Source organism: Delphinapterus leucas, chromosome X, assembly GCF_059928025.1.
Source record: "Delphinapterus leucas isolate spDelLeu-1000000601 "Yukka" chromosome X, BTC_Dleu_Yukka2, whole genome shotgun sequence".
Taxonomy (NCBI): Eukaryota; Metazoa; Chordata; class Mammalia; order Artiodactyla; family Monodontidae; genus Delphinapterus; species Delphinapterus leucas.
In genome coordinates this window covers 67,815,681-67,839,260 of record NC_143150.1, presented here as the reverse complement: position 1 = coordinate 67,839,260, position 23,580 = coordinate 67,815,681, and the positions used below count along the sequence as shown (strand labels likewise).

At 36.3% G+C, this 23,580-nt stretch overlaps 1 protein-coding gene across 4 annotated transcripts in view; it reads right to left on the bottom strand.

Annotated features, from left to right (window-relative positions):
- The window catches only part of ZDHHC15 (zDHHC palmitoyltransferase 15), a 149,429-nt gene that overhangs the window by 84,693 nt on the left and 41,156 nt on the right, over positions 1–23,580 (bottom strand). For all 4 annotated transcript variants that reach the window (XR_016391325.1, XM_089904346.1, XM_089904347.1 and 1 more), the window contains one exon: positions 4,133–4,253. Coding sequence is in view for 3 of the 4 variants with exons in the window: in XM_089904346.1 (XP_089760472.1) it covers positions 4,133–4,253 (121 nt within the window). In the remaining variant the exon portion in view is untranslated. The remainder of the gene's footprint in view (positions 1–4,132; positions 4,254–23,580) is intronic.

The following is a 23,580-nucleotide window of genomic DNA, read 5'->3' as shown; positions in this document are numbered from 1 at the left end:
AAGTCAGAAAGAAAAAGACAAATACCGTATGCTAACACATATATATGGAATTTAAGAAAAAAAAATGTCCTGAAGAACCTAGGGGTAAGACAGGAATAAAGACGCAGACCTACTAGAGAATGGACTTGAGGATATGGGGAGGGGGAAGGGTGAGCTTTGACAGGGTGAGAGAGAGTCATGGACATATACATACTAACAAACGTAGTAAGGTAGATAGCTAGTGGGAAGCAGCCGCATGGCACAGGGATATTAGCTCGGTGCTTTGTGACAGCCTGGAGGGGTGGGATAGGGAGAGTGGGAGGGAGGGAGACACAAGAGGGAAGACATATGGGAACATATGTATATGTATAACTGATTCACTTTGTTATAAAGCAGAAACTAACACACCATTGTAAAGCAATTATACCCCAATAAAGATGTTAAAAAAATAAAAAAATAAAAAAATAAATTAAGGAAACACTCCCATTTACCACTGCAAAAAAAAGAACAAAATATCTAGGAACAAACCTACCTAAGGAGGCAAAAGACCAGCATGCAGAAAACTATAAGACACTGATGAAAGAAATCAAAGATGATACAGACAGATGGAGAGATACACCATGCTCTTGGATTGGAAGAATCAGTATTGTGAAAATGACTATACTACCCAAAGCAACCTACAGATTCAATGCCATCCCTACAAATTACCAATGGCATTTTTCACAGAGCTAGAACAAAAAATTTTACAATTTGTATGGAAACACAAAAGACTCCAAACAGACAAAGCAATCTTCAGAAAGAAAAATGAAGGTGGAGGAGTCAGGCTCCCTGACTTCAGACAATACTACAAAGCTACAGTAATCAAGACAGAATGGTACTGGCAAACAAACAGAAATATAGATCAATGGAACAGGATAGAAATTCCAGAGATATACCCACACACATATGGTCACATTATCTTTTTTTTTTTTTGCAGTAAGTGAGCCTCTCACTGTTGTGGCCTCTCCTGTTGCGGAGCACAGGCTCCGGATGCACAGGCTCAGCGGCCATTGCTCATGGGCCTAGCCGCTCTGCGGCATGTGGGATCTTCCCGAACCAGGGCATGAACCTGTGTCCCCTGCATCGGCAGGTGGACTCTCAACCACTGCGCCACCAGGGAAGCCCTGGTCACCTTATCTTTGATAAAGGAGGCAAGAATATACAATGTAGAAAAGACAGCCTCTTCAATAAGTGGTGCTGGGAAAACTGGACAGCTACATGTAAAAGAATGAAATTAGAACACTCCCTAACACCATACACAAAAATAAACTCAAAATGGATTAAAGACCTAAATGTAAGGCCAGACACTATAAAACTATTAGAGGAAAACATAGGAAGAACACTCTAAGACATAAATCATAGCAAGATCCTTTTTGACCCACCTCCTAGAGTAATGGAAATAAAAACAAAAATAAACAAATGGGACCTAATGAAACTTCAAAGCTTTTGCACAGCAAAGGAAACCATAAACAAGATGAAAAGACAACCCTCAGAATGGGAGAAAATATCTACAAACAAAGAAACTGACAAAGGATTAATCTCCAAAATATACAAGCAGCTCATGCAGCTCAATATCAAAAAAACAAACAACCCAATCCAAAAAAGGGCAGAAGACCTAAATAGACATTTCTCCAAAGAAGACATACAGATTGCCAATAAGCACATAAAAAGATGCTCAGCATCACTAATCATTAGAGAAATGCAAATCAAAACTGTAATGAGGTATCACCTCACACCGGTCAGAATGGCTATCATCAAAAAATCTATAAACAATAAATTCTGGAGAGGGTGTAGAGAAAAGGGAACCCTCCTGCACTGTTGGTGGGAATGTAAATTGATACAGCCACTATGGAGAACAGTATGGAGGTTTCTTAGAAAACTAAAAGTAGAACTACCATATGACCCAGTTATCCCACTACTGGGCATATACCCTGTGAAAACCATAATTCAAAAAGATACATGTACCACAATGTTCATTGCAGCACTATTTACAATAGCCAGGAAATGGAAGCAACCTAAATGTCCATTGACAGATGAATGGATAAAGAAGTTGTGGCACATATATTCAATGGAATATTACTCAGCCATAGAAACTAATGAAATTGAGTTTTTGTAATGAGGTGGATGGACCTAGAGTCCGTCATACAGAGTGAAATAAGTCAGAAAGAGAAAAACAAATACCGTATGCTAACGCATATATATGGAGTCTAAAAAAAAAAAAAGTCCTCAAATACCTAGGGGCAGGACAGGAATAAAGACGCAGACGTAGAGCATGGACTTGACACAGTGGGGGAAGGGGAAGCTGGGACGAAGTGAGGTAGTAGCATTGACATATATACACTACCAAATGTAAAATGGATGGCTAGTGGGAAGCTGCTGCATAGCACAGGGAGATCAGCTCAATGCCCTGTGATGACCTAGAGGGGTAGGATAGGGAGGGTGGGAGGGAGGCTCAAGAGGGAGGGGATATGGGGATATATGTATACATATAGCTGATTCACCTTTTTGTACAGCAGAAACTAACACAACATTGTAAAGCAATTATATTCCAATAAAGATGAAAAAAATGATGTAAAAAAAAAGAAATACTACTCAGCAGTAAAAGGAATGAAATACACAAGAGTGTGAATGAGTCTCAAGAACATTATGCTGAATAAAAGAAGCCAGATACAACAGTACATACTGTATGATTCCATTTATACGAAATTCTAGAGCAGGTAGAAGTAATCTATGGTGGAAAACTATCAGAATAATGCTTGTCTTTGGTTGTGGTGGTGGGCTTGACTGGGAAGGAGCATGAGAGAACTTTCTGGGGTGTGGTAATGTTTTCAGAGGTTTTAGTTACACAGGTGTGTACATTTGTCAAAATACTGAATGGTACACTTAAGATTTGTGCATGTTTTGTATGTAAATTTCACCCAAAAAAGAATAATAAAATATTTAGGTGGATGTGTATTGATATCAGCTACTTACTTTGAAATGCATCAAAAAATAAAATGGCTTGCCATCATTAAAAATCTACAAATAACAAATGCTGGAGAGGGTGTGGAGAAAAGGGAACCCTCCTACACTGTTGGTGGGAATATAAATTGGTACAATCACTATAATGAACAGTATGGAGGTTCCTTAAAAAACTAAAAATAGAACTACCATATGATACAGCAATCCCATTCCTGGGCGTATATCCAGAGAAAAGCATACTTCGAAAAGATACATGCACCCTACATGTTAATTACAGCACTATTTACAATAGCCAGGACATGGAAGCAACCTAAATGTCGATCAACAGATGAATAGATAAAGAAGATGTGGTATATATATACGATGGAGTACTACTCAGCAATAAAAAAGAATGAAATAATGCCGTTTGCAGCAACATGGATGGACCTAGAGATGATCATACTAAATGAAATAAGAGAGAAAGACAAGTACCATATGATATCACTTGTATGTGGAATCTAAAAAAATGTTAGAATTTAACTTATTTACAAAACAGAAACAGACTCACAGTCATAGAAAACAAATTTATCATTACCGAAGTGGAAAGGAGGTGGGGAGGGATAAATTAGGAGTTTGGTATTAGCAGATACAAACTAGTATATATGAAATAAACAGCAAGGACCTACTGCATACCACAGAGAACTATATTCAATATCCTGTAATAAACCATAATGGAAAAGAATATGAAAAAGTATATATATACATATATATATATATATACACACACACACATTTATGTATGTTTAATTGAATCACTTTATTGTATACCAGAAACTAACACTACATTGTACATCAACTATACTTCAGTAAAAAAAATTTTTTTAAATAAGATATCTTGATGGATGATGGATAGAGGGATGGATTTGTGGACAGATATGTGATAAAGAGATATAGTAAAATGTTAGTGGTGACTCCAGTGGTGGGTATACAGATGTTTATAATTATTCCATCTTGGGTAAATGTTTGACCTTTTTTATAATAAAATGTTGAGAAAAAAATCCACAGTGTTCTTCAGAAGAAAGGAGGAAAAAGGGCTAGATTGAGGATATTTATGACTCAGTCTTTCTGAGATCCTTGTTGATCTGCCTCTCTAAGAGACTTTGGATGAACTGACCTCCACTCCCAGTTCTTGTGTAAACTGGTAGCTTCTTGGCCATATCAGAAAGCATCTGCTTCTGGACCTCAGGTCTTTCTTCATTTTCATAGCGCTCCTTGTCGGTATAGGACAGGTGGAACTGGAAGGAGAAGTGAGAGGCAAGACTTTACTTTCCAAAATTCACAGAAAAGATTAAAAACAACAATAACTATTTGGATGAAAATATTTGTTACCTATCCTTGAAGCTCAGGTACCAATTTGGTTTATAACTTTCTCTGGATAATTATCTCATTTATCTTATTTGGCTTTTATCTAAATATTCATAACTCTGTGTGATAGGTAATATTGTTTTATAACTAAAGAAAATAAAACTTAGATTAAGTACCTTGTCTATGGTTACACTCACTCAACTAATAAAAGCAGCAAAACTAAGCCCCAAACCCAGTTCACTTGACCCCAAGACTTATGCCATTTCCACTCCATTATACCATAATACGATATTGCATGTTGATATGTGATACCTTGCTGCCAGGACCCTGTTGATGATAAACTATGCTTCTTATTAAGTTGTGAGTATTTTTCATAGGTGACACTCTTGGAGAAGCTGGATGAGACTACTTGCAACATTGTCTTCACATTCTATAATAATTTTTCAAATGAATAGAAATTTGGATATTCTCACTATTTCAGAAATTTTTAGTCTGGTATGGAGCTTGTTGCCATGTTTGTGCTACACTTTGCTAATCTGGCAAAAAAAATGCCAACGATTTTCCAAAGTAATACAAACCTGTAAGTTTTCTTCTGTTTGGGCCAAAGGGTAGGCAGAGGTGAAAAAGAGAAAGATCTGTGATCACATTCTCTGGATTTAAACTTAATCTCTGCCATTTAATAGTTCAAAAATCACTTTGGAAAATCAGATACTCTCAACCTAAGTTTCTTTGTCTGTAAAACAGAGGAAATAATACTTACTTCACAAGACTGGTGTAACAGTGCTGGATAATAACAAGTAATTAAAGTCTCTTTTACAAGTCCAATTTCTTAAATCATTCAGAAATATTTGATATAGCCAATCTTTAAATTTTTAACTATTCTAGATAGTGTGTAGCAGTATGTTATTGTGATTTTAATTTGCACTCCTTTGATTACTAATGACATTCAGCACCTTTTTATGAGTTTATTGGCCATTTGGGTATCTTCCTGTGAAATGCCTATTCAAGTTTTTGTCCATTAAAAAATAATTGGGTTATGTGTCTTTTTTATTATTGATTTTGTAATTATTTGAATAGTAATTTATGTATTTTGTATACTAGTCCTTTGTTGAATATTTTCTACCAGTCTGTGGCTTTCCTCTTTACTTCCTTTATGGTGCATTTTGAGGATCTGAAGATCTTGGTGGGAGTGTATATTTATGCAACCACTTTGGAAAACTGTTTGGCATTATCTACGTAAGCTAAATATGTGCCGCCCTATGACTCAGCAATTCCATTCCCAGTTATATACCGAAGAGAACAATGAGTGTGTGTGTGTGTATATGTATGTGTGTTTGTGTGTATGCCAAAAGACAGGTACAAGATTGTTCATAGCAGCTTTATTCATAATAGAAATAAATGGTAACAACACAAGTGTCCTTTAATTGGTGAATGGATAAATCAACTGTGATAAAAGAGAATAACTAACAGCAGTAAAAGGGAATGAATAACTGAAACATACATCAACATGAATGAATCTGGAAAACACTGCACTGAGTGAAAGGCTTACACAAAACAGTGCATACTATGATTCCTTTTTTGTGTGAGGCTCAAAAATAGGCAAAATTAATCTATGGTGATAGAAAGACTAGTGGTTATGTCTGATAGGAAGCTGATTGGGAAAGGGTGTGAAAGAGATTCCTGAGGTGTTGGAAATGTTCAAAATCTTAACCTGGATGGTGATTATATAGGTGTAAATATAGGTAAAAAATCATGAAATCATACTCTTTACAGCTTAGTTCTTGGAATAGAGTATGTATTTGTACATCAGTAAAATAGTAAAACAAATAAATTAATAAAATATTTAAGATAATTTAAATGTATCTGACTTTTAAAATTGGAAATGTATAAAATCAAACACTCTATTTTAAGAACCATACCTGTGGTGGTGCATTTTTATGGTATCATGTCATTCTAAAGTAGAGTGACTTCCTGTGGGTATGTGGAAATGTATAGGGGAATTTTTGGCTATTACATTAAATATGGTGCACTCTAGGCATTTAATGGGTGGAGGCCCAGGAAGCCAAGGATTCTGTGATGAACTGTATAGGCACACACAACTAAGAATTTTCAGAACCAAAAGTCTATAGGTCAATATTATAAAATGGTAACTAAATAATATAAACTTAATATAAAAACAACTGGGTTTTTTTTTGTTTTCTTAGAAGAACAATTATGCTAACTGGAAAGTATAAAGTTTTATTTTTTAACTTATTATTAACCTTCTTATTGAAGTATAGTTGATTTAAAAGTATAAAGTTTTAAACAATTCTTTTTTAATGTTGATAATTAAAAGTAGCACCTTGGGGCAGCGCTTTAAGTTCGGGGATGGTCTTGGGAATATAACTTTCTTGTGGTATACTGCCCCAGCTTGAAAGGCACAGGCAGTGTTGTTACTGCTTGTATGTGATGAAACCTTGTGGTTATATAGCCAGTAGGCTTTGGTTTGGAATAGGATGTCATGCCTGGATACCCTATTTCTGGCACTAACCAAGCATTTTTGAGGGTTAGAATGCAATGAGCCAGTAAATGCACTTTGGGTGGGACAACTGGTGATAGACTGGGATGTATTTGGTATTAGATAAATTAATATCATGGCTATCAAATAGGTCCAAAAGATTCACCTTTTCTTTTTACCCATTAAAAATGATTAACATGTGGTCTTAAATGTTAGACATTTGCAGTGATTATCTAAATCCTGTCATCATGTCACCCAGTTTAGGCCAACAAAATTCCTAATCACTCAGCCTTTTTACTGGTCTACAAGCTTTATAAATAGTGTGACAAGGACAATTATTTTATTGAGCTAAAATTCACATAACATAAAATTTCATTTTAAAATGTACATTTTATAGTGTACGAGTCAGTGGCATTTAGTACATTCACAGTGTTTTGCAACCATCACCACTATCTAGTTCCAGAATATTTTTATCACTCCAAAAGGAAACCCTCTATACATTAAGTGGTGATTCCCTATTTCCTCCATTCCCATTCCCTGGCAACCACTAATCTACCTTCTGCCTCACTGGATTTTTCTTTCTGGATATTTCATATGAATGGAATCAAACAATATGTGGCCTTTGGTGTCTGCTGTATTTCAATTAGCATAATGTTTTCAAGGTTCATCCATGTTGTATCATGTATCAGTAATGTATTCCTTTTTAATGGCTGAATAATATTCCATTGTATGGACATACCACACTTGGTTTATGCATTCCCCTGTTAATGGACATTTGGCTCCTTCCCATCTTTTGGTTACAGTGAATAGTGATCTGTGAACAACTGTGTATAACTATTTGTTTGAACAACTGTTTTCAATTCTCCTGAGTATATACTTAGGAGTAGAACTGCTGGGTCACATGGTAATTCTATGTTTAACCTTATGAGGAAATGAAAAACTGTTTTCCACACTAGCCACGCCATTAAAATTCCCAGTAGCAATGTATGAGGATTCAGAATTCTCCATATTTACACTAACACTTGTTATTTTACATTTTTCTTTCTTTCTTTTTCTTTCTTTCTTTCTTTCTTTCTTTCTTTCTTTCTTTCTTCCTTCCTTCCTTCCTTCTTTCTTTCTTTCTTTTTGTCTTTGTTTTGTTTTTATTACAATTATTTTATTACATTCATCTGAGGTTGTACATATTTGATTTCATGGAATAAAATTCAAAGATGTGAAGAGACCTTCATTATTAGGGAAAGTCATGAACTGATCACAAGATGATATACCTCTAGATTGGTTCTACTCCAGTCTTGTTTTCATATTCCTGCATAGCATTATTCAGATAGCCTTCCTTATTTAAAAAAATAAATTAAGACACTAGCACTTCAAGAAAGTGTGCCCAACTCCCACAGTTTCCCACCTCCCCAAAGTTAACATTTTCCTTGGTTTTTGCCTTTTTCTTATGGTTCATAATTCCTTACTTTTTGTATCAGTTATCTATGGTCACAATAATGTTTCATAACATACAACTTTGAAATCTAGAATAATAAGCATCAAGGTTCAAGGGTCTGTGTGCTGGCAATTTTGGCTGAATTGACTAAGCAGTTCTGGTCCCCAAACTCACTCACGTATCTGGTAATTGTCTGACTATTGATCCATCTTGGTTGGGATGACCCTGATGACTCAATTCTGCTCCCATGTTTGTGTCCCATCAGGCTAGACTGGCATGTTGTCAAGGTGGTGATAGAAGGCAAGAGGAGAAATCCAAATGGAAACATGTAAGTGCTCTTTCAAGCATCTACTTATCTCACATCTACTAACATCCCATTGGATAAAGCAAGTTACATGGCTAGATGCAGGGAGAGTGGGAGGACATAAGAGGTTATGGCAAAGTTCATGACTACCAGAAGCATGAGAAATTGGAACAATTGATGTGATCACTCTACCACACCTACAATCTTTTTCTGCTTCCTGGGCAAAGGAAGACAGCTCATCTGAATAGGAATTTGGATTCAATATTGGAGGATCACTGACAATTTTTTCCTTTATGTTAAAAAAATTTCCATTCAGTAAAATTTACCTTTATATGATATATGATTCCATGATTTCTTTTATTGAAATGTATCTGGCATACAATATTATATTAGTTTCATGTGTACAACATAATGATTTGACATCTCTATGCATTTCAAAATGATCACTACAATGTCCAGTTACCATCTGTCACCATACAAAGTTAACACAATATTGACTGTATTCCGTATACTATACATTACATCCCCATGACTTATTCATTTTATAACTGGAAGTTGATGCCTCTTGATCCCCGTCACCCATTTACCCCCCCCAACTCCTACCCCTTTTCCTCTGGCAACCTCCACTGGGAATCTGTTCTCTGTATCTATGAGTCTGAGTTCAGTTTTGTTTTGTTTGTTTTGTATTTTAAATTTCACATATAAGTGAAATCATGTGGTATTTGTCTTTCTCTGACTTATTTCACTTAGCATAATACCCTCAAGGTCCAACCATGTTGTTGCAAATGACAATATTTCTTTCTTTTTAACAACTGAGTAGTATTCCATTGTATATATACCATATCTTCTTTATCCATTCATCCACTGATGGACACTTAAGTTGCTTCCATATCTTGGCTATTGTAAATAATGCTGCAGTGAACATAGGGGTGCATATATCTTTTCTAATTCATGTTTTTGTTTCCTTTGGATAGATACCCAAAAATGGAATTCCTGGATCATATGGTAGTTCTATTTTTAACTTTTTGAGGAACCTCTATACTGTTTTCCATACTGGTTGCACCAATTTACATTCCCACCAACAGTGAATAAGGGTACCCCTTCCTCCACATCCTTATCAACTCTTGTTATTTCTTGTCTTTTTTATAACAGTCATTCTAACTGGCATGAGGTGATATCTCACTGTGGTTTTGATTTTCATTTCCCTGATGATTAGTGATGCTGAGCATCTTTTCAAGTGCCTGTTGGCCATCTGTACATCTTTGGGAAAATGTCTATTCAGATACTCTGCCCATTTTTAATCAGATTTTTTTTTGTAATTGAATTGTATGAGTTCTTTATATATTTTGGATATCAACCCCTTATTGGGTATATGACTTGAACATACCTTCTTCCATTCAATAGGTTGGCTTTTCGTTTTGTTGATAATTTCCTTTGCCGTGCAGAAGCTTTTTAGTTTGATATAGTCCCATTTGTTTATTTTTCCTCTTGTTGCTCTTGCCTTTGGAGTCAGATCCCTAAAAGCATTGCTAAGACCAATAACAAGGAGCTTACCAGCTATGTTTTCATCTCAGAGTTTCATGGTTTTAGGTCTAACATTCAAGTCTTTAATACATTTTGAGTTAGTTTTAGTATTTAGTGTACGATGTGGTTCAATTTCATTCTTTTGCATGTATCTGTTCAGTTAGTTATATTTTAGCCATCCGGTGTGAAATATTATCTCATTGTGGTCTTAATTTGCATTTCTCTACTATATATACATATACATACATACATATATGTATATATATATATATATATATATATACACACACACGTATTGTTTAGTGAACTATCTATTCAAGTCATTTGCCCATTTTTTAAAGGATAGTCCGTATTGAAAACATTAAGGATCATCTTTTCAGCAAACTGTACTATAACAATTGGACATAATATTAAAAAAACAAACCCTCAATATTACCTCACATCTTACACAAATTACCTCAAAATGAGGATCTTCAAGATGGAGGAGTAAGACATGGAGACCACCTTCGTCCCCACAAATTCATCAAAAATACATCTATATGTGGAACAACTCCTACAGAACACCTACTGAACACTGGTAGAAGACCTCAGACTTCCCAAAAGGCAAGAAAATCCCCATGTACCTGAGTAGGGCAAAAGGAAAAAGAAAAAACAGAGACAAAAGAATAGGGATGGGACCTGCACCTCTGGGAGGGAGCTGTGAAGGTGGAAAAGTTTCCACATACTAGGAAGCCCCCTCACTGGCGGGAATTGGGGGAACTTCAGAGCCTCAGAGGAGAGGGGAGCAACAGGGGTGCTGAGGGAAAGCAGAGAGAATCCTGCACAGAGGATCAGTGCCAACCAGCAGTCACCAGCCTGAGACACTTATCTGATCACCTGCTGGGTCAGGTGGGGACTGGGTGCTGAGGCACAGGCTTTGGAGGTCAGAAACCAGGGAGAGGACTGGGGCAGGCTGTGCAAAGACAGCCTGAGGGGGCTAGTATACCACAGCTAGCTGGGAGGGAGTCCAGAAAAAAGTCTGGACCTGCCAGAGAGGCAAGAGGCCATTGTCATGGGGTCCACAAGGAGAGGGGCAGGCCCACCATATGAGCTTCTTGTTCCGTGTGCTCACAGATGGCAGGGCACCACCTATGTGAGCTCCAGAGGTGGGCGTGAGCCTGAGAGGCGGGTGCAATGGCTGCTGCCACTGCCACCAAGGGTCCTGTGAGCAAACCCAGGTCAATGTCCACACCTTCCTGGGAGCCTGTGCAGCCTGCCACTGCTGAGGGTCCTGTGATCCAGGGCCAACATCCCCAGGAGAACGCATGGTGCACCTAGGCTGTTGCAGCTTCATGCCTGCCTCTGCCACTGCAAGCAGTCCCAGCACATCCCAATTGTGACTGCTGTATCCGTCCCTCTCGCTGAACTGAGAGAACAAGTGAGCCCTAATTAGTCATTGCTTTTGCCCCCTCTTGCCTGGGCAGGGAACAGACGCCTGAGGGTGGCCCACACGCAGAGGCGGGGCCAAAGCCAAAGCTGAACCCCAGGTGCCATGCGACCAAAGAAGAGAAAGGGAAATCTCTCCAAGCACCCAGAGGAGTAGCGGATTAAACATCCACAATCAGCTTGGTAAACACTGCACCTGGGAATATCTGAATAGACGAGTGTTCCCACAATTGAGCATGTGGACTTTGGGGGCAACTGTGGACTTTGGAGGCAAGTACACACAGGGGTAAGGCCAGATAAGAGTCTGAGCTGGTGCCACAGTGCCCACAGCAGGTCCAGAGACCTACCTAGAAGTATTGGAGGACTTCCTGGGTAGGCAGGGACTGGCTATGGTTCACTGTGGGGGCAAGGACACAGAAAGCTGAAGCCACAGAAAAATATTATTATTATTGCTACTTTTAAAAATTTTGTTGATTTTTTATTATTCTTTTAATTTTTATTTACTTTATATATTCTCTTTTATGCTTTTATTTTTAATATATTTTTAATTTTATTTTTTCCTATTTCTACTATATTTTTTGTTATATTGTAGTTTTTACTTGTTTTGGTTTTTCTTTGTTTTGCATTGTTTTTCTCTTATTTTAAACTATAATTTATATTTTTCTATGTTTACTTCTTTGTTGTTTCATACATTTTTCCTTTTGTTTTCATCTTTCTCTTGTTTTTAGTTTTCTTTTGATCATTTTTGTGTGTTTTATGCTTTCTTTGCCTTTTTTTTAGTTTGCTTTCTGTGTTTGATTTGATTTTGTTTTTTTGTTTTTGTTAGTTTAATTCTTAGTGTTTGTTTTCATTATGAGGTTTGTTTATTGGTTTGGTTGCTCTCTCCCTTTTTGTTTTCTCTTTTTTATTTTTCTTTTTGTGAGTGTATGTGTGTGTGTGTTTCTTCATGTGATTTTATCTGTTTAGTTTTGCTTTTACCATTTGTCTTGGGGTTTTGTCTGTTCGTTTTCTTTTTTTCCATGCTATGTGGCTTGCAGGGTCTTAGTGCTCTGGCCAGGGGTTGGGCCTGAGCCTCTGAGGTGGGAGAGCTGAGTCCAGGATGTTGGACCACCAAAGAACTCCCAGCCCTATGGAATATTAATTGGTGAGGGCTCTCCCAGAGGTCTCCATCTCAACACTAAGATCTGGCTCCATACAACGGCCAGCAAGCTCCAATGCTGGACGCCTCATGCCAAACAACTAGCTAGACAGGAAAACAAGCCCACCCATTAGCAGACAGGATGCCTAAAGTGATATGAAGCTCACAGACACCCCAAACACACCAACGGACATGGTTCGGCCCACCAGAGGGACAAGATCCAGCCACACCCACCAGAACACAGGCACCAGTCCCCCCCACCAGGAAGCCTACACAAGCCACTGGACCAACCTCACCCACTGGGGACAGACACCAGAAGTAAGAGGAAGTATGACCCTGCAGCCTGCAGCAAGGAGACCCCAAACACACTAATTTAAACAAAACGAGAAGACAGAGAAATATGCAGCAGATGAAGGAGCAAGGTAAAACCCCACAAGACCAAACAAATGAAGAGGAAATAGGCAGTCTACTTGAAAAGGAATTCAGAGTAATCACAGTAAAGATGATCCAAATCTTGGAAATAGAATACAGAAAATACAAGAAACATTTAATGGGGCTTCCCTGGTGGCGCAGTGGTTGAGAGTCCGCCTGCCGATGCAGGGGACAAGGGTTCGTGCCCCGGTCCAGGAGGATCCCACATGCTGCGGAGCGGCTGGGCCCGTGAGCCATGGCTGCTGAGCCTGCATGTCCGGAGCCTGTGCTCCGCAACGGGAGAGGCCACAACAGTGAGAGGCCCGCGTACCGCAAAAAAAAAAGAAAAGAAACGTTTAACAAGGACCTAGAAGAACTGAAGAGCAAACAAACAGTAATAAACAACAAAATAACTGAAATTTAAAATACTCTATAAGGAATCAATAGCAGAATAACTGAGGTAGAAGAATGGATAAGTGAGCTGGAACATAGAATGGTGGAAATAACTGCCATGGAGCAGAATAAAGAAAAAAGAAGGAAGAGAATTGAGGACAGTCTCAGAGACCTCTGGGACAACATTAAACACACCAACATTCGAATTATAGAGGTCCAAGAAGAAGAAGAGAAAGAGAAAGGGTCTGAGAAAATATTTGAAGAGATTATAGTCGAAAACTTCCCCAACATAGGAAAGGAAATAGCCACCCAAGTCCAGGAAGTGCAGAGAGTCCCAAACAGGATAAACCCTAAGAGAAACAAACCAAGACACATATTAATCAAAATAACAAAAATTAAATTCAAAGAAAAAATATTAAAAGCACTAAGGGAAAAGCAACAAATAACATACAACGGAATCCCCATAAGGTTCTCAGTTGAGTTCTCAGCAGAAACTCTGCAGGCCAGAAGGGAGTGGCATGATATATTTAAAGTGATGAAAGGGAAAAATCTACAACCAAGATTAGCCTACCTAGGAAGATCTCATTCAGATTGAAAGAGAAATCAAAGGCTTTGCAGACAAGCAAAAGCTAAGAGAATTCAGCACCACCAAACCAGCTTTAAAACAAATGCTAAACGAACTTATCTAAGCTGGAAACACAAGAGAAGAAAAGGACATACAAAAACAAACACGAAACTATTAAGAAAATAGTAATAGGAACACACATATGTGAATGGAGTAATGCTCCAACCAAAAGACACGGACTGGCTGAATGGATACAAAAACAAGACCCATATTTATGCTGTCTACAAGAGACCCACTTCAGACCTAGGGACACATACAGACTGAAAGTGAGGGGATGGAAAAAGATATTCCATGCAAATGGGAATCAAATGAAAGCTGGAGTAGCAATTCTCATATCAGGCAAAATAGACTTTAAAATAAAGACTATTACAAGAGACAAAGAAGGACACTACATAATGATCAAGGGATCAACCCAAGAAGAAGATATAACAATTGTAAATATTTATGCACCTACATAGGAGCACCTCAATACATAAGGCAAATACTAACAGCCATAAAAGGGGAAATCAACAGTAACACAATAATAGTAGAGGAATTTTACACCCCACTTTCACCAATGGACAGATCATCCAAAATGAAAAAAAATAAGGAAACACAAGCTTTAAATGACACAATAGACCGGATATATTTAATTGATATTAAGAGGACATGCCATCTGAAAACAGCAGATTACACTTTCTTCTCAAGTGCACATTGAACATTCTGCAGGATAGATCATATCTTCGGTCACAAATCAAGCCTTGGTAAAGTTAAGAATATTGAAATTGTACCAAGTATCTTCTGCGACCACAACGCTTTGAAATTAGAAATCAATTACAGGAAAGAAACTGTAAAAAACACAAACACATGGAGGCTCAACAATACGCTACTAAATAAACAAGAGATCACTGAAGAAAGCAGAGAGGAAATCAAAAAATACCTAGAGACAAATGACAATGAAAACACAATGACCCTAAACCTATGGGATGCAGCAAAAGCAGTTCTCAGAGGAAAGTTTATTGGAAGACAATCTTACCTCAAGAAACAAGAAAAATCTCAAATAAAGAATCTAACCTTACACCTAAAGGAGCTAGAGTAAGAAGAGCAAAAAAAAAAAAACCCAATGTTAGTAGAAGGAAAGAAATCATAAAGATTAGAGCAGAAATAAATGAAATAGAAACAAAACAATAGCAAAGATTAATAAAAACTAAAAGCTGGTTGTTTGAGAAGATAAACAAAATTGATAAACCTTTAACCAGATGCATCAAGAAAAAGAGGGAGAGGACTCAAATCAAAAAAATTAGAAATGAAAAAGGAGAAGTTACAACGGACACCACAGAAATGCAATACGTCATAAGAGACTACTACAAGCAACTCTATGCCAATGAAATGGACAACCTGGAAGAAATGGACAAATTATTAGAAAGGTATTACCTTCCAAGACTGAACCAAGAAGAAATAGAAAATATGAACAGACCAATCACAAGTAATGAAATTGAAACTGTGATTAAAGGTCTTCCAACAAACAGAAGTCCAGACCAGACAGCTTCCCAGGTAAATACGGTCAAAGATTTAGAGAAGAGCTAACACCCATCCTCTGAAACTCTTCCAAAAAATTTCAGAGGATGGAAAACTCCCAAACTCATTCTACGAGTCCACCATCACCTTTATTCCAAAACCAGACAAAGATATTACAAAAAAGAGAAAATTACAGACTAATATCCCTGATGAATACAGATGCAAAAATCCTCAACAAAATACTAGCAAACAGAACCCAATAACACATCAAAAGGATCACACACCATGATCAAGTGGGATTTATCCCAGGGATGCAAGGATATATGAATTCTTTAATATATGCAAATCAGTCAATGTGGTACACCATATTAACAAATTGAAGAACAAAAACCATATGATCATCTCAGTAGATGCAGAAAAAGCTTTTGACAAAATTCAACACCCATTTATGATAAAAACTCTCCAGAAAGTTGGCATAGAGGGAAACTACCTCAACATAATAAAAGCCGTAACAACAGACCAGAGCAAACACCATTCTCAATGGTGAAAAACTGAAAGCATTTCCTCTAAAATCAGGAACAAGACAAGGATGTCCACTCTCACCAATATTATTTAACATAGGTTTGGAAGTCCTAGCCATGGAAATCAGAGACGAAAAAGAAATAAAAAGAATACAATTTGGAAAAGAAGAAGTAAAACTATCACTGTTTGCAGATGATATGATACTATACATAGAAAATCCTTAAGATGCCACCAGAAAACTACTAGAGCTAATCAATGAATTTGGTAAAGTTGCAGGATATAAAGTTAATGCACAGAAATCTCCTGCATTCCTATACACTAACAACAAAAGATAAGAAAGAGAAATTTAGGAAACAATCTCATTCACCACTGCAACAAAAAAAATAAAATACCTCAGAATAAACCTGCCTAAGGAGGTAAAAGACCTGTATGCAGAAAACTATAAGACACTGATGAAAGAAATCAAAGATGATACCAACAGTTGGAGAGACATACCATGTTCTTGAATTGGAAGAATCTATATTGCAAAAATAGCTAAACTACCCAAAGCAATCTACAGATTCAATGCAATCCCTATCAAATTACCAATGTCATTTTCCACAGAAGTAGAACAAAAAATCTGAAAATTTGCATGGAGATACAAAAGACCCCAAATAACCAAAGCAATCTTGAGACAAAAAAATGGAGCTGGAGGAATCAGGCTCCCTGACTTCAGACTATACTACAAAGCTACAGTAATGAAGACAGAATGGCACTGGCAAAAAAACAGAAATATAGATCAATGGAACAGGATAGAAAGCCCAGAGATAAACTCACGCACCTATGGTCACCTTATCTTTGATAAAGAAAGTAAGAATATACAATGTAGAAAAGACAGCCTCTTCAATAAGTGGTGCTGGGAAAACTGGACAGCTACATGTAAAGGAATGAAATTAGAACACACCCTAACACCATACACAAAAATAAACTCAAAATGGATGAAAGACCTAAATGTATGACTGGACACTATAAAACTCTTAGGGGAAAACAAAGGCAGAAGACTCTTTAACATAAATCACAGCAAGATCTTTTTTGACCCACCTCCTAGAGTAATGCAAATAAAAACAAAAATTAAAAAATGGGACCTAATGAGACTTAAAAGCTTTTGCACAGCAAAGGAAACCACAAGGAAGATGAAAAGACAACCCTCAGAATGATAGAAAATATTTCAAATGAATCAATGGACAAAGGATTAGTCTCCAAAATATGTAAACAGCTCATGCAGCTGAATAGCAAAAAAACAAACAACCCAATCCAAAAATGGGCAGAAGACCTAAACAGACATTTATCCAAAGAAGACATACAGATGGCCAAGAGGCACATGAAAAGCTTCTCAACATCACTAATTATTAGAGAAATGCAAATCAAAACTACAATGAGGCATCACCTCACACCATTTAGAATGGGCATCATCAGAAAATTTATAAACACTGAATGCTGGAGAGAGTGTGGAGAAAAGGGAACCCTCTTACACTGTTGGTGGGAATGTAAATTGATACAGCCACTATGGGAACAGTATGGAGGTTCCTTCAAAAACTAAAAATAGAGCTACCATATGACCCAGCAATCCCACTCCTGGGCTTAAACCCAGATAAAACCATAATTCAAAAAGACACATGCACCCCAGTGTTCATTGCAGCACTATTGACAATAGCCAGTCATGGAAGCAACCTAAATGCCCATCAACAGAGAAATGGGTAAAGAAGAAGTGGTACATATATTCAATGGAATATTACTCAGCCATAAAGAGGAACAAAATTGGGTCATTTGTAGAGATGTGGATGGATCTAGAGACTGTCATACAGAGTGAAGTAAATCAGAAAGAGAAAAACAAATATCGTATACTAACGTATACCTGTGGAATCTAGAAACATAGTACAGATGAACTGGTTTGCAAGGCAGAAATAGAGACACAGATGTAGAGAACAAATGTATGGACACCAAGCGGGGAAAGGGTGGGTGGGATGACTTGGGAGATTGGGATTGACATATATACACTAATGTGTGTAAAATAGATAACTAATGAGAACCTGCTGTATAGCACAGGGAACTGCACTTTTCTGTACAGTAGAAACTAACACAACATTGTAAAACAGCTATACCCCAATTTAGAAAAATTACCTCAAAATGGATCACATGGCTAAATGTAAATTTTAATTTTATTTTTCATTGTATCAGTATACAAGAGTTATTGTTTTATTTTTATAAAAGTAATGCAAGCTCATTGTAGAATATATAGACATTACAGAAAAACATTAAGAAAAAAATCTTTCTAATCTTATTCATAAAGAGCCAGTACTATTTTGGTGTAGTCTTTCCTTTCATTTGTATATACAATCATTCCTTTAATTTTCCATACTACTTTTTCACCTAATATTTTTTTCTTCCAGTTTTATTGAAGTATAATTGACATACAGCACAGTATAATTTTAAGGTGTACAGCATAATGATTTGAATTCTATACATAAGGAAATGATTACCACAATAAGTTTAGTGAACATCCATTATCTCATATAGATACAAAATAAAATTATTTGCCCATTTTAAATTTGGTTGTTTGTCTTTTTGTTGTTGAATTGCAAGAATCTTTTATGTATTCTGGATACTTGACACTTATCAGATACATAATTTGCAAATATTTTCCCCCTTCTTTGAGTGGTCTTCTCAATTTTTTGATAGTGTTGTTTGATGCACAAAAGTTTTAAATTTTGATAAAGTCTAATTTATATGTTTTTCTTTTGTTTCTTGTTTTTAATGTCTTATCTAATAATCCATTACCAAATCCAGGCTCATTAAGATTTACCCCTAGGTTTTCTTTTAAGAGTTTAAGAGGTTTAAGTTTTACATTTTGGTGTTTGATCCATTTTTTTATTGTGATAAAATATACACAACATATAGTTCAGCCATTTAAACTATTTTTAAGTGTATAGCTCAGTGGCATTAAGTACATTCACATTGTTGTGCAACCATCACCACCATCCATCCTAAACCCTTTTTTCATCTTTCCAAACTGAAATTCTATACTCATTAAACAACTCCCTATACCTCTTCCCTCCAGCTCCAGGCAGACACCATTTTACTTTCTGTCTCTGTTAATTTGACTACTCTAAGTACCTTATGTAAGTGGAATCATACAGTATTTGCCTTTTTGTGACTGGCTTGTTTCACTTATCATAAAGTCCTCAAAGTTCATCCACATGGTGGCATGTGTCAGTATCCTTCCTTTTGAAGGCTGAATAATATTCCATTGTTTGTATATATTACATTTTGTTTATCCATTCATCTTTCAGTGGACATTTGGCTTGCATCCACCTTTTGGCTATTGTGAATAATGCTGCTGTGAACAAATACTGCCTTGAGACCATGCTTTCAATTCTTTTGGGTACATAACAAGAAGTGGAATTACTGGATCATATGGTAGCTCTATTTTTATTTATTTATTTATATTATTATTATTATTTTTTGCGGTACGTGGGCCTCTCACTGTTGTGGCCTCTCCCGTTGCAGAGCACAGGCTCTGGCTGCACAGGCTCAGCGGCCATGGCTCACGGGCCTAGCCACTCCGCGGCATGTGGGATCTTCCTGGACCGGGGCATGAATCCGTGTCCCCTGCATCAGCAGGCGGACTCTCAACCACTGTGCCACCAGGGAAGCCCTGGTAGCTCTATTTTTAATTATTTGAGGAGATACCATACTATTTTCCATAGTGGCTGCACCATTTTATGCTCCCATCAACATCTCACGAGTGTTCCAGTTTCTCCACATTCTCGCCAACACTTGCCATTTTCTGCTTTTTTAAAAAAAATAGTATCCCTCCTTATGGATGTGAAGTGGTATTTCATTGTGGTTTTGATATGCATTTCCCCAATGATTAATGATGTTGAGCATCTTCTCATGTGTTTGTTGGTCATTTGGAAAAATGTCTACTTAAGTCCTTTGCCCATTTAGAAATCAGATTGGTTTGTTTTCTGTTGTTGTATAGTTGTAAGAGTTCTTTTATATTCTGGATATTAACCCCTTATCAGATATATGATTTGTAAAAATTTTCTCCCATTCCATAGGTTGCCTTTTCAGTCAGTCTGTTGTGTTTTGATGCCTAGAACTTTAAATGTATTAATGTCATCCAATTTATTTTTACTTTAGTTTACTCTGTTTTTGGTGTCATATCCAAGAAATTATTGCCAAACCAATGTCATGAAATTTATTCCTAGTTTTTCTTCTAAGTGTTTTCTAGTTTTAAAAACTATAGGTTTAGGTTTAGGTCTTTAATCCATTTGAGTTGATTTTTGTACATGGTATAATGTAAGGGTCCAACTTCATTATTTTGCATGTGTGTATCTAGTTTTCCCAACACCATTCGTTGAAAAGATCCTCCTTTCCCTTTGAATGGTCTTGGTACACTTTTCAAAAATCATCTGACCATATATGTGAGGGTTTATTTTGGCCTCTTTATTCTATTCAATTAGTTTCTATGTCTGTACCACACTGTTTTGATTACTGTAGCTTTGTAGTAAGTTTAGAAATGAGGAACTGTGAGACCTCCAACTTTGTTCTTTTTCAAGATTGTTTTGGCTATTTGGAGTCTCTTGAGATTCCATATGAATTTTAGGATGGAATTTTCTATTTATGAAAAAAGTGTCATTGGGATTTTGATAGAGATTGCACTAAATCTGTAGACTAATTTGGGTAGTAATGATATCCCTAACAATATTAACTGTTCCAATTAATGAACATGGGATGTCTTTCCATTTATTTGTATCTAACTTCATTCAGCAACTTTTTTTTAGTTTTCAGTACACAAGATTTTCACCTCCTTGGTTAAGTTTATTCCTAAGTATTTCATTCTTTTTCATGCTTTGTAAAGGTAGCTGTTTAATTTTTCTGATTGCTCATTGCTAGTGTATAGAGATGCAACTGATTACTGTCTGTTGATGTGTTAATTTTGCATCCTGCAATTTTGCTGAAATCATTTATTAGTTCTAACAGGATTTTTGGTGGAACCTTTAGGGTGGGATACAAGTAAGATCATGTTATCTGTGAACAGAGATAACTTTATGTCTTCCTGTCCAATTTTTATTTTTCTTGCCTACATGCACTGAGTAGAAAAGTGTTTCTCCATCTTCTCTTTTTTTTTGGAATAATTTGAGAAAGATTGGTGCTAATTCTTCTTTAAATGTTTGATAGAATTTACTTGTGAAACTTTCTGGTCCTGGGCTTTTATTTCTTGATAGGTTTTTGATTAATACAATCTTTTTACTTACTATAGGTATATTCCATTTTTAAAATTTCTTCTTGATTCAGTTTTACTAGTTAGTGTGTTTCTAGGAATTTGCCCATTTCATCTTGGTTATCTAATTTGTTGGCACACAATTATTCATGGTATTTTCTTGTAATCCTTTCTGTTTCTGTAAGGTCTATAGTAATGTCCTACTTTCATTTCTGATATTAGTAATTTGTGTCCTCTCTGTCTCCCTCTCTCTCTCTGTTGGTCAGTGTAGTTATAGGTTTGTCAATTTTGTAGATCTTTTCAAAGCCCCACTTTTGTTTTCTTAATCATCCCTATTGTCTTCTATTCCCTATTTAGTTTACCTCTGCTCTAATCCTTATTATTTACCTCTGCTATCTTTGGGGTCAGATTGCTCTTGATTTTCTGTTTCTTTAAGGTGTAAAGAATACTGAATTAATATATTACTCCTTTTTATACTGTAGGTGTTTATAGCTATAAATTTCCCCCGAGCACTGTTTTCTTGCATCCCATAATATTTGGAATGCTATTTTTCAATTTCATTCATTCACAGTATTTTCTAATTTCCTTTGTGGATTCTTATTTAATTCACTGATTGTTTAAGAGTGTGTTGTTCAATTCCACACATTCGTGAATTTATAATTTCCCTTTGGTTATTGATTTCTAGTTTCATTCCATTGAAATCAGAGAAGATTCTTTGTGTGGTTTCAATCTTTTAAATTTATTAAGACTTCTTTTGTTACCAACCATATGATCTATACTGGAGAATGTTCCATGTGCGTATGAGAAGAATGTGTATTCTTCTATTTTGAGGTGGAGCGTTCCATACATGTGTGTTACATCTAATTGGTTTTTTGTGCTGTTAAATCCTGACTTTCCTTATTGATATTCTGTCTAGGTGTTCTATCCATTACTGAAAATAGGGTATTGAAATCTCCAATTATTATTGTAGAGCTGTATATTTTTTCCTTCAGTTCTGTCAATTTTTCACCCTATATTTTGGAGCTCTCTTGTTAGGTACATATATATTTATAACTGTTACACAATTCTGCTCTGTTACTATGAGTCTGACTTTTTTTAAACATTCCATATATAAGTGAGATCATGCAGTATTTGTCTTTCTGTGTCTGGTTTATTTCACTTAGCATAATGTCCTCCAGGTACGTCATGGTGTTACAAATGGCAGGATTTCTTTATTTTTAAAAGCTGAATAATATTCTATTATATGTATATACCGTATTTCTTTATCCATCTGTTTGTGAACAAATAGGTTATCTCCATGTATTTATGACTGAATGCTGCAATGACTATAGGAATGCAGGTATCTCTTTGAGATACAGATTTTGTTTCCTTTGGATATATACCCAGAAGTGGGATTGCTGGATGATACAGTAGTTCTATTACTAATTTTTGAGGAACCACTGTACTGTTTTCCATAATGGCTATACCAATTTACATTCCCACAAACAGTGTACGAAGGTTCACTTTCTCCACATCCTCACCAACACTTGTTATGTTTTGACTTTTTCATGATAGCCATCTGACAGCTGTGAGGTGACACCTCATGTAGATTTGGTTTGCACTTCCCTGATGATTAGTCAGGTTGAGCACTTTTTAATATACTTGCTGGCCATGTGTATGTCTTCTTTTGAAAAATATCTATTCAGGTCCTTTGCCCATTTTTAAATGGGTATATTTGGCTTTTTGCTATTGAGTTGTAAGAGTTCCATATATATTTGAGATAATAACCCGTTTTCAGATATATGGTAATCAAATATTTTCTCCTATTCCATAGGTTGCCTTATTATTGTGCTGATTGTTTCCTCATGTGCAGAAACATTTTAGCTTGATATAATCCCACTTGTTTGTTTTTGCTTTTGTTTGTATGTGCTTTGGTCTCAAATCCAAAAAATCATGCCAAGACCACTGTAAAGGAGTTTTTCCCTTTTCCCTTCTAGGATTTGTATGTTTTCAAGTCTTATATTTAAATCATTAATCCATTTTAAATTAATTTTTTGAATGGTCTGAGATAAAGGTCCAATTTTATTCTTTTGCATGTGGATATGCAGTTTTTCCAGCAACGTTTATTGAAAGATATTATCATTTTCTCATTGTGTATTCATGGCAACTTTGTTGACAGTTAGTTGACTCCATATACATGAGTTTATTTCTGGGCTCTTAATTCTGTTCCATTGGTCTATGTGT